The sequence below is a fragment of the Mizuhopecten yessoensis genome, unplaced genomic scaffold (genome assembly GCF_002113885.1).
Source record: "Mizuhopecten yessoensis strain PY_sf001 unplaced genomic scaffold, ASM211388v2 scaffold2977, whole genome shotgun sequence".
NCBI lineage: Eukaryota > Metazoa > Mollusca > Bivalvia > Pectinida > Pectinidae > Mizuhopecten > Mizuhopecten yessoensis.
Window position 1 is genome coordinate 208,630 of NW_018404814.1, and position 17,798 is coordinate 226,427.

Genomic DNA, 17,798 nt, shown 5'->3' on the forward strand with positions numbered 1-17,798 from the left:
ATTTTACAATTGTTGGCAAAAGACTTCACAGCCAAGAACAAACATAAGAAAAAAGAAAACCGAACTATTTTGTGTAAAAAGCAAGGGCCTTATAGAAACTTTTAAATAGAAATATTTCAAAAATATATATTTTAATATTTTGGTCCACAAAACACAAATCCAAGTGTTTGTCTAGGTATTGATATAGCTGTGTTTTCAGGAACATTTTCGGTTTTGTCACTAAGTTTGCTTTAATTGGGAAAATTTGACTTGAATCATGTATTGCAGAGTCAATCTGTCATCAATAATTTTTGAAAAATCATTGGTTGGTTTGACTGCTTATGATTTGAGTCAAGCTGTGTGTGACCCATGTTAGTTTTTTCAATCTATGATGAATGATATTGTGCTTATAATAGCAAGATACAGTCCTTTTCAAATAAATGTTTATGATATCAAAAAATATACAAATTGACATTAAGGGCAACACAAAGCATGAATATTATTTCAAGATCCAATAGATGTGTTTTCACATTGATTTGCAAGTATAGTCAATACCAAATTCAGCTACATTGTATCTTGCAAGTATTTACAAATAGATTATTTAAAGCAAATTTGCTAAATATTTAAGTGATTCCAATTCAGTATTTATTAATAGAAAGTTGTAAAACATTATTTTCTCTACTGTAAGCGTCGTCTTTTGGCATATTCATTTGATTAAAAAATGTTATCAAATGGTTTCTGAAATTGAACCAAATCAATAGAGTTTTAATGGTTTTGAAATTTTGTTAATTAGAAATACAAATTTATAAGATCCTTCTGAAGACAGTATATCCACCATGGGTTAAAATTTAAATAAGTTTGTTCCCCAAATTGATGAATTACAATTTAATTTTTGTTAAAATTACCCTCCAAGATGATTCCTCAGGGCTTGGAATAATATACCAGCAAACTTTGACCTATTATCATTCAAACATTTAGACGACCTGGAACGAATATTAATCTTCTTGAAGCTTTAAACGACCTCACTTGACCTTTTGCCTGGGATGACACTTGACCCCTTGTTGAAGATATTACGGCATAGTTACTAGACCAATGGTATAAGGTGCTAAGAATTCATACCCATCAAATCTCCGTTTAACTCTATTGTCATGCTAAGATGGTATTATATTATTCAAGAACATCTCTGTGGTGAAAAACTGGGATCTATTTTTCCATCCCTGAACGCCACTTACAAAGCTGATGTACTTTTAATATGATTCTGGCTTCCTGTTAAAGCCCAGCTTTTATATATATGTACACCCATTTTGAGATGTTTATTAACCTTGCAGGGAATAAATATCAATTTTAGCGAAAATCGGTGCTTGAATGGCATACATTTCTTTATTCATGTAGCACTCTTTGAAATGTACCACCTGCCGAAAACATTAGTTAAGCTATGTTTGTTACAAAAATGTTTTCCTTATTTTTTACATCTTGTCATTCACGTTGAATACAGTTATTTTTATGTTATTTTTTTAATTTTTTTAAATTGAACAGATTTAATATGGTTAGTGCTTCATATAACTCTTCTGCATGGAGATAACTTGATATGCAGGGCAGTAAATATCATTGTTTTTTATAAGTAAATGAAAACAGGGCATTAGGGTTGGGGAGTGGGGAGTACGGGGGGGGGGGACATAATGATGAATATTTCTCTGCACTTTGTCCAATTAGACAGGAAGCGTGCTCAATTTACCACAATCTGACACATATCGAGATAAGTACTGGGGCTTCTTGTACTTAAGGTCTACAGTACTCTAAATGTGTGAAAAACTGAGATTTAGTGCTTCTTCCTTCACATATAACTAGGAAATATTGTTTTTCCTTTATATTTTATTTCAGTATTTAGTAAGGTTACATTTTTGTACTCTGATTTTACTTTTTTTGCACAAATTAACCTTTATGAACTAGTTCGACTAAATTTTTGATAGTTACCTTGAATAGATGGTATTAGATGTTATTCTAGGAGAACTCGAATCAGACGCCCTACTTAGGGCTACGACCACCTGAGCTCTATGATTGTAATATACATATTCCGGTGTCGGTAATCCAACATTGTGTTGGCTTCCCCTGGGAACGGAATTATTATGTCCTCCTGTCGCTTTGACTTATATTCTCCAGATATTAATAAACTCGTCGTAAATGAAAGGAAATAAATTTGATAACTTTATGTAATGTTTACTGATCATGTTGTTTTATGCAGAATGAATTAACACATATTCAAAAACTAAGTTTTGATCCTCATAATTTAAAAAAAAAAAAAAATCAAGAAATATACCAGAATTTGAAAAAAAAAGCCCACAAATATGAATTTGTAGCTTTTATAAGGTCTTAAAAATGGGGAAAACTGCTATTTTGGGTCAAATGTTGAGTGTGTGTTTTTTATAAATCGTTCATAATGAATTGCAAGGTTCTTCTGGTTGGAGATGATGGAAGCCAGGTGAACATACACTATTGAAATTGTGTAAATTTTCACAGCCGCGTGCCCAATTAGAAATGACTAGGTAGCTTACACACATAGGCCGACTATGACTACGGGGGGAAACTATACCATGTGTACTGTTGGCAGTCATGTGACCCGAGTTTGAAACAAACAACCTAAATATACTGGGATGGGACTGCATGGCACACGTTAAATCATTAGGCTGTACTTTGTATCCAGGAGAAAAACACAATGTAATTGTTTATCATAAAGCACTGAATTACTTGAGTATAATTGACATGAATCGGAATAAGGGGTTGTCAATGACGATGATGAGGAAAAGTTTGGTGTGTTAGATTATACATGTGTTTAGGAAAAAAAAAACAGTTTGATAAATCTAGTTAATTCCGATTATAGAAATACTTCCATCTTTTCAAAGTATTGTTAGCTGAATGTGTTGAAAAGAAATTTCGATTCTCCTACCCCTACCCAACCCTGTAATATTTCATTGTATAAATGAGTAGGATTTCACAGACAACTAACTTGTCTATATAGTGTGGTGATTATAGAGAATTCTGGGAAATTGGCAAATACATGGAATTCGTAATAAGTAGTCACCGATGATCACTGTAGACAGGTGTTCTTTATAGATGGTTCCTATAGACAGGTGGTCTTTCTAAACAGTACTAAATAGGAAGCACATATGGTCACTGTAAACAGATGAAAAATATAGACGGTTCCTATAGACAGGTTGTCTTTCTAGACAGTATTAAGGTTCATAGAAACTAGCATGGGAACAGGCAGGTTGAATTCCGGTAAAAACATCCAGCAGTTTTTAGACAGCCGGTCCCTTAAAAACAGGGGAAAAGTAAAATTAGTTGCATGATCTTTCCAAACATCTCTACCTGTATTCATGATACCATTGCCATGTTCATGCACGAATTCTGTGCTCAAATCAACTTATTGACCCATAATTTGACCTCTGGTTATAAAGAAATTCATAGACTTGCTTAAGTCCAGTTTTTAAAAAAATGACCAATTTTGCTGATGCGGATATTTGGTATCCTTGAGGTAGGGGTATATCAAAGTCATATTTAGTGTTATCATAAAAGGACCTATCTCTGGATAAGTTCCCCTTCCAAGCAACATTTATTATATAACCACACAAGTTCAATGTCAAGTTAGCTTTTTCAAAGTCCTCTAAGCTCAGAAAATGTCTTTGAAATTTTATGAAATATTACAAGATAGATGGACATGGTATGTTTGAACCAAGCATTGAAGTTTCAATAATTCTTCAGATGAAAAGTCTTTCAAGCAGGATGAAAACCTGTTTAGATGTTCATTGATGTTGTGAAAATGTGGACATTTGATTTTTTGTATTGTACTGCATTAAAAGCTGGCTGTGGAAGTGATGGCTATGGAATGTCTGCAACATGGCAGGCCTATATCGTGTAATTTTCTGTGTGATACCAGGACCCAGGTTTCATTGGGAATGTTTTGTGTTTGTGTTACACGAAACTGCATGGTTTACACGTATGCTAACAAACTGCGTAACTGAGAGAGGGTCTGGTATTTTATCAATTAATTGAAAAGTGCCCTCTTATCTGGTGTAGGAGGAAGTCTCGGATGTTGAATGTATCCCGAAGTTTTTCTGTGTATGTTTGTAAGTGAGACAGTACCTACTATATCTATAGGTGTTTCTCTCGTACGTTGTACCCCTACCATGGAGGACTGCGTGGAAGGGACGTTTTATAAACAACAGGACTTCTCACCCGTGCCTTCAGAGAGATGGTTATAAATGGAACTTATACTACCATGGCAAAAGGTGAGCACTTTTATTTGACAACACTGTGTGTGGTGATACTTGTTTCTGAAAGATTCCACATTTATATCCTTGAGATTCTGTCATGAGGTCTACCACAGTTTGGCCATGATTGTGAGAACAAAGGTATGTGTATGTTACACACAGAAACCTATAGACTACACCTAGTAAACTGTTATGTACCAAGTCAACTATCTACACCAAGAGTTGGACTGAATCAGGTTCTCTGGTTTATATATATTGTATCTCGTTTTGTTCCACTTGATTCGGTCTCTTTCGATAGAGTTACGATTGCTTGTTTCAAAACTATGGGAAGTTGATTGGTACCACTTAGGGGTTTCTGTTACAGCTATCCTGTTTTATCTCGTGATGTCATCTATCAGCTACCACAGCCTCTTTATGCTGTTGATTTCTTTTCATCGAGAACACTAAGTTTAAGCCAGCTAGAGGATATTCCCCTTCAGCTCACTTGATAAAGAACTGGATTGTTTGTTTGTTTCTGTTTTACATCCTATTAACAGCTATGGTCATTTAAGGACATGCCAGGTTTCGGTGGTGGAGGAAGGCCGGAGTTCCCGGAGAAAAACCACCGACCTACGGCCAGTACCTGGCGACTGCTCCATGTAGGCCTCGAACCCGCGACCCAGTGGTTGAGGGCTAATGGTAGCAGAATGTCAGACGCCTTAACCACTTGGCCTCAGTTGCCACCTAAAGCACTGGACCAGTAGTTTATGGTTTTGTGTTTGACTCCTAATGGAAGGATATTTCTTCACAACTAAACACCTTTACATGTCTAATGTAAGGTAGAGAAAATTCCTCTTCAGCTCAATAGGTGGAGCACAGGACCAGTAACCTGTGGTTCTGGGTTTGATTCCTAATGGAAGTATGTTTTGTTGTAACTAAAACATCTGTATATGTCTGACCCAGCTACAGGACATTGCCTTTCGGCTCAAATGGTAAAGCCCTGAACTAGAAATTTGTGATCCTTGGTTCGGCTCTAGATGGAAGTATGTTTTGTTGTAATTAAAACATCTGTATATGTCTGACCCAGCTACAGGACATTGCCTTTCAGCTCAAATGGTAAAGCCCTGAACTAGAAATTTGTGATCCTTGGTTCGGCTCTAGATGGAAGTATGTTTTGTTACGACTGAAACATTTTGTACATATCTGACTCAGAAATTTGCCCAAGTGAGGAGGGCAATGGGTTTTTATCCCCAGGACAGGACATACCATAGTCCTTAAAAAGGGTAGTTGTTATTCCCTGCTAATCGTTCAGCATATAGAGAATTGCAACAGCTGGTTAATGGAAGTCAGTATAATGTGACCAGGTGGAATGCTATTGTAAGTGCTTTTAGCATGGTAATTTAGTGAGGTAGCACTTTAAAGTTGGCATCAAATCAGCGCTGAAGAAAGGAGGAAAATACACCAACAAACTGCCTCCAGCACACATCAGTAACACACATACATAACACACATCCAACTAGAAATTCCATAACACACATCCGTAACACACATCCGTAACACGCATCCATAACACACATGGATCAAGGTACAATGGTATGTTAAATAAAATAAAACCAAACCAAAATTTTCCATCCAGCTTAGTTGGTAGAGCAATTGACTTTTGAGTAATAAGTAGCACAGAGTTTTAATCCAAGACTGGAAGAAATTTGAGAAAGTGACATTGCTGAGTAACATTGGCACCAACAGATGAACCTGTGTTTGAAAATAACCTTTGAGCTTTGTTTTTATAAGCATAGTTGCACATTGCAAAGCTCAAGGATGCTCGTGTCGTTCCATAGAAAAGGACAGTGTGGCTCATTGTACTGAACTGGCTAACTTGTTAAATGGTTAACTGGTCCACTGGTAGATACAGCATTTGACAAGAAACTGCAGTCCTGAGTTTGACTCCTGTTGCAGGTAACTTTGAAAAAGTTACCTCAGTTGGCAAACACATGACAGGAATATGAATTCAAAGACAAGGGAGTTTGACATTTTGTTCTGTTATAATGGCCTTTTCGATTCAGAGTGATTTTAATGAGATTGCAGATAAATTTCAATTCAATATATTTTTATAAAGCTTAATATGTTTCAAATACCCTGATATTTTTTCATGTTTTGAACAATTTTGACAAAACACTTGATATCAACCTCACATAGCTATCTGTTTCCTGTTGGAAACATTTCAGTGACCTTAGATATTTGTATTAGCTCTTGTGAAATAATGCCGGTGTATATATGTGCTGGATATATTTAGAGCTTTAGATAACGAATTATACGTTCTCCGTAAAATACACACGCCTGATGAAGTCGTTCATTTTAACAGGAAGCGATCAAACAATTGAACGGCTTTTATGACAAGTATCCAGGTGAAATATGCGGTCGTTAATGGCTGAGAGCCAGGTGGGAGACACAGGTACTTAACACACTTATGTACCTGTATGTACAACATGATAAGGATTTGGGGTACATATCTGCGTGTTTTACTAATGAACACAGGTTGGTATATGTATATGCAAAACGACACTTACCTGTGGGCCACAGGTGTAAATTTATCTGTATTGATAGACAGATCTTGTTTTGGACAGTGCTATTTGTTATTACCTTATGAATTACAAACAAGACCCTGTGTTGTAGTATCTGTTAAGCCAGGGTGACCTGTCATTGAAATGCCATGGAATCTATTCAGTGTATCAATTGTTACATGTAACTTTATTCATGATAGAGTATAAAATTGTGCTTAATTTGCGTCTTGAAATAATCTGACTGTTTCTGTAATGTTGTCGTCATAACGGTTTCATTTTGTTATTGTAATACAGTAGTTATAGGGTAAAACAATAACATGAAATGTCATTGTCATAAACTACTTACTGTAGAAACATGCTGAGGGGTTAATGTCCATCAGAAATTTCCGCAGTTATAAACTTTTTGTTTGTTTCACAACAATGATGAAACAAGTTGTTTGAACTTATATTAATCACATGTTGATGGCCCGGCCCCCCAGATGTTAGCACACGGGGGTGGGGGGGTGGGGGTCTTAATGTGGGAGGAAACCGCAGTACCCGGAGAAAACCCACGTGGTTGGGCAGGTGACCCCATACCTTTTCATGTCCGATCAGGGAATCAAACCCCGGCCGCCTTGGTAAATTTAGACAAATGAGCTTTTTCCACTGAACCACCCAACCACCCAACCACCCATGATTTCAGTGGTTGACCCCTATGTCAGATGCCATCATGTTTTTGTCACAGTGCAGTCATTAATATATAAGGAGTAGAAAGATAATACCATTGATGTCTGTTCGAAATGGCGCCATATTCATTTCCCCACCCCACCCCACCCCACCCAACCCCAGGCTACTGTTAACCAGCATCTGAAGGGAACAGGGATTTAAAGTCAATAAAGACAAGGGCTGGTTTGAATACTAAAAGGATATTTACTGTGTGTCTTATAAACTAAAAACAGTTAATATAGTATGAGTAGTAACATAAACCGACAGACATATTTTACACTCCAAACTTCTTGTGTTCATTTACACGTTGCAATTACATTTCTTAGAGTTTTAAACTTTCTGTCAATATTGTACATCAAACTTTATTATTTGGTCAACATTCGTTCAACAAAAGTTGGGAATAGAAGGGTGGGGGAGGGTGACCTTGGAATACATTGATTGTAAATAAAACAAGATTTTACTGAATAAAATTGTATCCATGAAAATGTTTGCCCATATTTACATGTTTGATGATAAACATCAGAAACCAGCCTTAAACAAACTTTGTAATATTGACTAACTATTCCATTTCCCCCGGCTATTAATTAATACAAGGCAAATTGGAGAACATCTCAACAACTAGAACGAAGCAATATACCAAGGCACTGTTAGTTTCAAACACAATAAATTAAATAAAGTTTTGCTTAATATTATTAAAATTCATAAAATGTGTAAACAAATGAAATTTAGAATACTTAACAAAAATTGAAATCAAACTATTAGTTGACTATTTTTGAGATTATTTAAGGAATAAAAATGTTTTGAAAGTTTGAGTTAGATGATAATAAGTTGACAAGACTTTTTAGGCTGTTTGATGAAGTCTCTGCATGAGTAAGTCTGCTGCAGAAAGAGATTCATTTTATCAAAATACAAGTCAAATATTTTGATATGTTAAGAAGTTTGAAGAACTTAATTACAATTTAAGCTTGTATGTGTATACATCGTTTATAGTCGTTGGTAAATGTAGCCGCTGTGCATCTTTTTAAACAAAACTGAAGATGACCAATCTTTTGAGAAGGTTGATAAAGTTTAACTTGAGTAAGTTTTATACGGAGGGAGACATTTACAGAATTAATAATATAGGAGCGTGGTGTTTACACTACTGAGAATATATAGTTTATTTTCATGTTCTGCGAGAGGCGGTGTACTTTGGTCTCTTATTTTATTGTGTATGTCGAATCGTATGGGCAGTGGATTTAAAGGACGGAGTATATTATGTAACGAGTTAGATTATAATAATAGTTTGGTGTCTAGATAAGTGACAGGTCTAGAAAGCTGTTACATGCACAATATTGACTCATGTTACTTAAGGATGTATGCTATCTTCTATGAAATGTACCTCCTCCCAGAAGAGTTCTACATTATAAAAAAATATGTAAAAATATCCTTAATGAATGAAAATTTGAACTTTTTAAAAATGAATAATTTGTAAATCAACACCACATTTCAAATATTAGACATTGCTAAGAAGAAATATAGAATTTCGTATGTACTTACAGCACCTACCATGGAGTGATATATCTTTACTTCATTATACCAATTATCTTAAACATATTCAGGCAAGCTATACAGGCCCTCTGTGCCTCTTGTATAGATTAACTGTTGTAAAGGAGGTGGATGTCACCATCAGCTATCCTGTGAGTGATTAGATGATTTAACTTTACAGACTGGTACAAAGGGCCTTCTATATTCTAGGAGAGTATGGACCTGTAGTACTTACGACTGACTACAGTTTATGTCAGTATCACACTGTATAATATTTAGGTTTGATATTTCCGCTGTGTACGTCCTGTATCAGCTGTTGTGGTCACTAATGATTCATTCGAGAAATCTCCTATTAAGGCTGCCATTGATTATACAAGCATGTGGCCATTGATTATCCTCGGTTACTGTCGTATATATACTCTTTGTGTTAACAAGTANTTGTCAAGTTCTCTGAGCAACCTGTTCGTTTTTCCAAGACATTTTGTCAATATTACATACATTCATTTATTCATGTAAAAATATACTAAGTTGTCAGATTCAAAAAATAAATAAACGATCACGGAATAGACGAACAAGGGGTGATACAATTTCAAAGTGATAGGCATACAATGCAATTTTCTACATTGTAATTTATATACATAACTGAGACATATATATATATATATCAAGACAATTCCTTAAATAATTTAAACAGAATATACCTAACTATCGCAACGGAATATTTTCAACTCATTTTGAAGTTGATCATGTACATATTAAGTAATTACATCTTTACTAGAAAATTATAATGTTCTATAAAGAAAAAAAAGTAAATTATAGGATCTTTCAGGATTGGATAAAAAAAATCTGAGCCAAAATGATCTTATTTCAGCTTTAAAAAGCATAGAAACATTCCTTTCAAAATTTAACGTGATGTCCACTACAGATTGGTTTTGTTAAATAACTTTCACTGTTCAGTTTCCAACCATGAAACATCTTTTTTTCGTTGGCTTATTGCAAAATTATGCTTGCTCCTTGAAATATTTTAGTGAGGTTAAGCTAAGTGGGGGGATATTGCTTTTCACAAGTTGTTTAAAAAATTATATTAAAATTTCTGTGTTGAGAGCTTCTGGAAGACATCACTTCTGATTGAAGAAATGTATTTTTAATAATGAAATATAATGCTGTGTTTTGGGCACCACTTGCTTCAACCAGGTCAAACTTGTATTAGAATCATTCCTAACACAAACATCAATTACCCCCCAACCTTGGGCGATCAAGATCAGGATTATTTATTTTTATTCATTTCATATTTTTATGTGCAGTATTAAAAACATTTTGCTAAATTTTGATAACAATATCAAGTGGATTTTAATTAACGAGATTTATGTTATTTTAAGAATAAGTGAAATATTTCTGTCAAACTGTTGACCTTAAAAACGGACACTTTTATTTGCACTGTTACTTAAGGTGGTATGTTGTCTTTGTCCTTTTGATTTGTGATAGAGTTATCTCCCTTACCTTTTTTTTTCTGATCAGTTAAAATTACCTGAATGTAATTGAAGTAATGCTTTCTTGTATACATTTCAAATGTGACATCATTAAATTATTCAAGTCCAAATTATGTTTTCAAAAATGTTTTACAGATTTTCTGACTGTTGAACAATATTATCTACAGAAGATAAGATCACATCTATATGTCACACCTCAATCGTTAATGCACATTACAGGTTGAGGCAATTGCTTTCAATGAAATATCTTACAAAATTTTCTATATACGATTTTCTTCAAAAGAAAAACATTCAATAGATACATATATTCAGGAAAAAATTCAACTAAAGCTTGAAGCTTGAAGGAACTTAAGTGAGCATTGGAGCTCAATGAGCATTGCAACTTATGCTTTAAGGAACATATGAGAAATTGAGGCTACAAGCTATTTATAACTTATCAGTAGTTATATAGATCTGAGGAACTGATACATGTATTAGAAATTGCAGCCAGAAAGTTAATTGTAAATTAAGCTTGAAGGAACATATGTAGAAATTGAGCCTGAAAGTAACTTGTATGGTTTCAGGTGGTGATAATTGGTAAGGTAGAACTGACATAATTTCTATGGAAACCTTTTATCAAATGTGCTAATCCACAGGAGGTAAAAAGGAAAGTTAAATCCATGATTTTTGTTGGTGAGAAAAGTGTAGAAAACAGGCAGAATTGATGTTGAAACAGTTGTGTACAGAAAAATAGCAACATTGAAGGTGTTCAACTAAATCAGTGGTTTTCTCATTTGTCCTGTTTTGAGACCCAAGTCATAGCTTTGTGCCTCTTCATTGTTAATTGATCTTCCCATACTTAAAGTGGAGTTTTATTTTAAAAATGAGAAAATTTTATTTATTTTGTTGTGGTAGTTGCTATACCCAATTAGAAAGTGGTAGTTTTGAAAATTGATGAAGAAAATATTAATTGTGTTGTTGATGAAATGTGCTTCATTCTTTCATAGACAGCCATTACCATAATGGTCTATTGTCAATGGCAAGTAATAAGTAAAGTGCGAGTGGCAGTAAATTATTTTGAGGACTACTGCTAGAGGACAGGAGGACTAAAGGTGTGTGATCCACTTACATTACAATGTTAGTGTCCAATAAGTATGATCCCTTGACCTGGGGCCTGTACTCTTGACCAGTATGTGTCCTTTACGTTGACCTTGATTTGACCTTGGGGTAGTGACCATAGGCTATCAAGTTGGCCTGACTTGTCAAGTAGGTCCTCTGGTCTTCTGTTCTCACTGCCAAATTTCCGAGCACCAGGTCCCCAAACTATTTTCAGATTATATCTGTAAGAAAAAATATAGATTTTTATGTAATTAACAACTACAGGAAAGAAACCCAGAGTAACATGTATGTGCAATCAGAAAACCTGTACAACTTGGATTTTCAACTAGGGGGCTCTGTATATATATTTCTTAATGTAGAGTTGGAACTTAAAATAAGAAAACCTGTAAAATTAGATATTTAACTAGGGCTCTATGTGTGCAGTATAAACCAGACCTTCAAATAGGGACTTTTATATGGAATTCTCTATATAGTCAACATGTGTAATAAAACCCCTGTATAAACCAGACCTTCAAATAGGGACTTTTATATGGAATTCTCTATATAGTTAACCTGAGTAATAAAACCCTGTATAAACCAGACTTTCATCTACGGCTCTCTGTATACAATTCTCTGTAGAGTTAACTTGAGTTTTTATAAAGGGGACCTTTAACTATAGATTCCTTCACATCAATTTCCATCTATATTTAACCAGTATAGTTCAGAAAGCTGTGTACATTTCTGTTTAATTTGAAGAAAAAAAAAACATTTATTAATTTTAGTGATGGATTACTTTCATATAAAGAGAGGTTAGCTTTAAACATGGTCAATTTAAAAAAAAAAATGAAAAATGAAAAATAATTAGACGGATCTAAATTTGTGAAATTGATTTGAAAATATTCAAAATTTCTAAATTTTTATTAGTTCAAGGTTGTTCACAATGCTATTTGGAGCAGAATGTCACAAATTTATTAAGTTTTGAAAAAAAAGTAACATTGAATGTGAAGAACTCCAGATTTTGGGAGTAATTCTTTATGGCAGCATTATAGAAACAGATGGAAGTCATTCATTCTGGGAGACCGCTCCTCCAGTTGGTGACAAGTGTATTCACATGTATCAAAAATGAATTAATCTGTAACGGGTTTTTTAAGTCATTGCCCTAAGCCAGAAAATACACATCTGAAAACATTCTTGAGGGAGACAAAAACGTGTCAGAATTGTTGTAAGAAGGTCTTTAATTTAAAGGGTTGCCGTTTTGCGATAAGTGTTATCATGATCAGGTGGGCTACTTTTACGTAAAGTGTCTAAGACTGCCTGGACTGTGTATAATATTGGTCGGATAATGAGAAGCCTTAGAGAAGTGTACTATTGAAGTTAAACAAACACCTGGAAAAAGCCGGTGTTTACCTGTCGCATATGTGTGTGTCAGCCACGTGTTGACATAAGGAGAATTACTTGTGAGGTTTTTCCTGAGGACAGGTAGTCGACTGTATTAGCCAAGCTTTCGCACCGAGGTACAGGCTGTGAAGCTGTGGTGGAGTAGACTTCTACTTCTATGGCAAGTGTTGACATACGAATTACAAATAACTGGAACCAACAAGTCAAAGGTCACCCTTTAGAGTCACCATATCTCGTATTGATGTCAGACGACTTTAGCGTAAATCGGTTGGACAGTACGAGGGTGGAAAAACATATGTGTGACCATTTCTCATCATCAAAGTGTTCCAAGTGTTCCGACGTCAGTGGTCATTTCTTTGGGATTAAGTCGCTTATTCTTCCACAAATGGTTAGTATTTGTGTATATGTAATCGTGGCTGTGTTGACTTTGTGTAACGTGAATAGTGTTAAATCTATACCACTGGGATCAATTGTTTCCTGGGGTCATCCTGAGGTCACATGGTGCTAATGTTATGTCAGTATAAGCTATGTTATACTAGTTATACAAGGTCTACTGTAGGAGAAAGGTCAATTATATAAACTACAGTGTATATTATCAAATGACAATTAGGAACTTTATAAACCTGCAGTATCTAAACACAAATATCTTGTGACACATTCAAACATTAAATGTGAAATTCTTTGAAAGGATTTGTGTTGTGGATATTTTCTAATCAGAAACCCCAATATAAGCTACAGTTTATTTAACTGTAACAAGTGATCTGATTAAATCATAGATTTACGATATGCATGTGCTAAATTAAGCATCTTATTTTTTTTAGTTCTTTTGACATTTTTCTAAATATTGTTTTTGATTCAGGCTTGATATTAAACTAATGATATACATGTCAAAATTTTCTAGTTCAGTTTTTTGAAAAACACTTTCAGAAATATGTTTTATATGTGTATTACATCAGGGTGAATGGTTTAAATAACAGGACATGTAAAGTTTGAATATCTCATTTGCCTAATGAAGCTGGATTTAAAGAGTTAAAGAAGGCATATATAAGATAGGGTATTTATATTAGACCTTGTTATACTGCTACAATTGTACAGTATAATTTTGTTATACTGTCACCATTATACAGTTAAAACCTTGTTATATTGTCACCATTATACAGTAAAACCCTGTTATACTGTCACCATTATACAGTAAAACCTTGTTATACTGTCATCATTACACAGTAAAACCTTGTTATACTGTCACCATTATACAGTAAAACCTCGTTATACTGCCATCGTTATACAGTAAAACCCTGTTATACTGTCACCATTATACAGTAAAACCTTGTTATACTGCCACCATTGTACAGTAAAACCTTGTTATACTGCCACCATTATACAGTAAAACCTTGTTTTACTGCCATTGTATATAGTAAAAAACATCATTATATTGCCACCACTATTCAGTAAAAGTTTGTTTAGCAAAAACAATTAAAACAAATTATTTCTTTGTTAATATATTTTATAAGAAATTCATATTTTAGTTATTACTGGATTTTGATTCAGGAGTTAACTCCCTTTTATCATAGCCAGTACAGCGTTTGAATGGCACTGATTATTCTACATTCTCAGTGAATCTAGCTGGCACCATTTACTGAAAAAAATAGGTTGCCAGCATTTCTTTTAGAAGATGGGGAAAATGTGTGTGCTGAATTAAATTTTGTTCTTACTTGTGAAAAATAATTACCAAATTGGTTTCAATTGTTAATTGATAAAACTTACAATTCTTTTTCTGCTAGCTCTCACATACTTGTACTACTTTAGGTCGTGACATTTCTGCTCTCACATACTTGTACTACTTTAGGTCTTGACATTTCTGCAGTCTGACAATTGAATGGAAAGGTCTTATTGCTTTCCATTTTGGATATAAATGACTGATTTCCAAATATGTATTTGTCCATGCTGAGTGTTGATACGTTTCCTTAAATAGTTTTACAAAAATATGGATTTTCTGAACCAAAATTTCTATTGTAACAAATGTATATGATTTTTTTGCACAGCGTGTGTGTCTATTATTGAACAATAGATTAGGTTTGTGAGAAAAAAGTGGTATCAAACTGTAAGCAAGTCTCGCTAAACTCCCGGAGGCTGGTTTCGTTACGCCAATCTGTGTAGGTGTCTGCGCTTTATGGTATGGATTTATAAGTTTTTCTCCTAGATTTTACCACAGTTATGGCATTCTATGATCTCCGTAGAAATATATGGTGTATTCTAATCAATGTTCGCCAATAATGAGGAAAGCTATCTGGCACAACAGTGTGGTTTCCTTATCAATCTGGTGAAGCCCTACACTGTGGTCAATGTCCTGTCGTTCGGTGTAACTTATAACGCATCAGTCAGTGTAAAAATGGTTTTATAATGGCAAACCCTACCTGTCGGTGTAAAAAAATCAATTTGCCTAACACCATGTGTGAAATTAAATGTGCAGACGTTGAATCGAAACTGGTTGTATTGTCATTATTGGGAATCATAATTCTGAAAAGCTAAGTGTGAATTCTCTGTGGCAGCAAAAAAAGTAGATCCATCGAAAATGTATTTCAATTCTGATTATTAGGAGCGCTCGTTATATTACAAATGTAACACTGGGCAAAATGAGTCCAGCAAATTACGATTTTTGTGTAAATCTGACATGTCGAACCAAATAACAATCAAATTCATAATACCTTACCCGTCTTATTAAAAGATATTCTTTCATCTTTGATAACTTATGCATTTGGAAAGTATTAAAACTTATTGAAAAAGAAGAGGCTTGTGTTGCAAATTTATTTTGGCATGTGTGGGGTCGTTTCAGAGTGTTAATTGGAAGCTTTTGAAGACAGTGAGATAGGGAGTTGGCATTAATTCCTTCATATTGATAGTGTCAATATTATTTAGAATACATTATACATAATGTGCTCTCATTTCTCAAAAAGATTATTATACCTCACTCCTGTAATGTTTGGAAGAAAATGTCCAATATAAAATTCTTTTATCTTGTGAGCTGCAAGGTAAATATTTGGAAAATGTTAAAGTAGATTATTAATGCTTGCTGTTTAATGGAAATTAAAACATTAATGCTTGCTGTTTAATGGAAATTAAAATTCTCTACTTCAAATATATATAAATTGATTATTTGTTCATGTTGATAGCCACAACATGCTTTTAAAAAGATTGCAAATGGCTGAGAAAAAAGATGAATATATTAAATATCATTAAAAAATCAGATAAACAAAATTTGTAAACGTCAATAAAAAATAAAATACATATGAAAATGTACATTGTTCAAAACAGAATTTTGCAGGTGATGTATCTTTTGACATGCACTAATGAAGGGACTTTCATAGTTGTTTGGCTTCCAGATCCTTTAAGAAATACTTGGAAGAACACAAGATGTATACAAATTAGATTGATTGGATGAAATAAGACATTCCAATCTGTTTTTTGTCTTCATATTGTAGTAACATATAGCTTACAAACATCATTCTGACCAACCATATGAGTCTTCAAAGTGCTTGAGGGTTAAAGGTAAAAAAAACAACAATGACATTACTATGAAATGGATCTAGAAAAACTGTTACTAGGTTATTTAAGCCCATGTCACCTGCATAAACTTATATAATTAATGAACAGACCTCTTGAGTTATTTTAAAATGATGGTGAGAGAGCACTATGTTGACCAATCATAATCTGTGTGGTCACTGCCTTGGCATATCCCTTTATACTCTGGCACCTGTTTTTAAACTTTCTGCAATGGCTAGTAGATCTTTAAAGTTAATGGTAAGTTGTTGATTCATTGGGCGCAGGACAAAGACTATACTGAGAAAAATAAATCCTCAAGTGTCTGTAAAATTCATTACACATCAAAGCAGTTATAGAATGCTTCTACATGTATATTTAAAGTATGTTTTTCTAAATATTTATTTTAAATTAGTTTTGATGAGAAAAGTTCTTACACATGCTAGAAAAAGAATTGAAGAAATATTTAATTCCTTAATAGCTACATCCTGTCATTTCAAACTCGGCAGGATTAAAATGTTTACTTTTTAAATTGCAAACACATTTCAAAATTACAAATACATTTTAAGTTATAAGTATGAAGTTCAAAATGAGATTGTATGAATGGCTTATGATCAAATGAAGTATGTTACGAGTATTTACATAAAAAGTCGATGAGTGTGCACAACTGGCTCTATAATAGACAGTATATTGTATTGATAAATCATCTTGGCTACGTACTATGTACTGAAATCAAACAGATAGCTATAGTGATATGACTGATATCCCTTGAATGGTTTCTACTGTTGTGGAGAGGATAATCAACATTAATTTGAAAGGCTTAAGGCAGCCCATTATAGGCTACTTTTCTGGTTTGATAATTGGACAGAAGAGTTCTAATGACATGAAGGAGGATGCCTTAAGCTGAATTCAATGCAAATAGAACATACAGTTAGAAGGGAAGGGATTCAGAAACCTTGGAAGTTCAACTACAAGTAAGCTCACCACTACCAAAGTTACTGAAAAGAGAGAAATTATCGTCTGGTTTTTCCTTATATATTCATTTCACAAATGTCATTGGGTACTTTTTCCTGCTCGCATGCAACAAAACATGTTGGCCTTATAATCTGATAACAGACTACAGTGTGGTTAAACAAAGGAGAACAAATGATGAACTAAGACTCTCAATAGTAGTCGACACCAATATATATGGCACCAAAAAAAATGTTAGGACTTCGAAAATCCTAAGTTAGATTAAATCATAGTCATTCTGTATAAAGGAAAAGTTTTATATATATTAA

The 17,798-nt window shown here is 34.0% G+C and overlaps 1 protein-coding gene and 1 long non-coding RNA gene across 13 annotated transcripts in view; one reads left to right on the forward strand and one right to left on the reverse strand.

The window, feature by feature from the left end:
• LOC110446740 (nuclear hormone receptor HR96-like) overlaps window positions 1-17,798 on the forward strand; it is a 291,811-nt gene that overhangs the window by 179,862 nt on the left and 94,151 nt on the right. Inside the window, exon 1 of one of the 12 annotated variants that reach the window (XM_021492032.1) lies at window positions 4,061-4,265. The exons of 7 other annotated variants lie outside the window; for them this stretch is intronic. In XM_021492032.1, coding sequence (XP_021347707.1) covers window positions 4,239-4,265 — 27 coding nt within the window. In that variant the 5' untranslated portion in view covers window positions 4,061-4,238. Of the gene's footprint in view, window positions 1-4,060; window positions 4,266-6,570; window positions 6,679-6,738; window positions 6,762-12,906; window positions 13,370-17,798 lie in introns of those variants that run through there. 4 more of the 12 variants (XM_021492038.1, XM_021492036.1, XM_021492026.1 and 1 more) reach the window with 4 other exon arrangements.
• LOC110446742 overlaps window positions 1-17,798 on the reverse strand; it is a 145,034-nt gene that overhangs the window by 83,553 nt on the left and 43,683 nt on the right. Inside the window, exon 2 of the long non-coding RNA XR_002462497.1 lies at window positions 11,615-11,825. This is a non-coding gene — a long non-coding RNA (uncharacterized LOC110446742). The remainder of the gene's footprint in view (window positions 1-11,614; window positions 11,826-17,798) is intronic.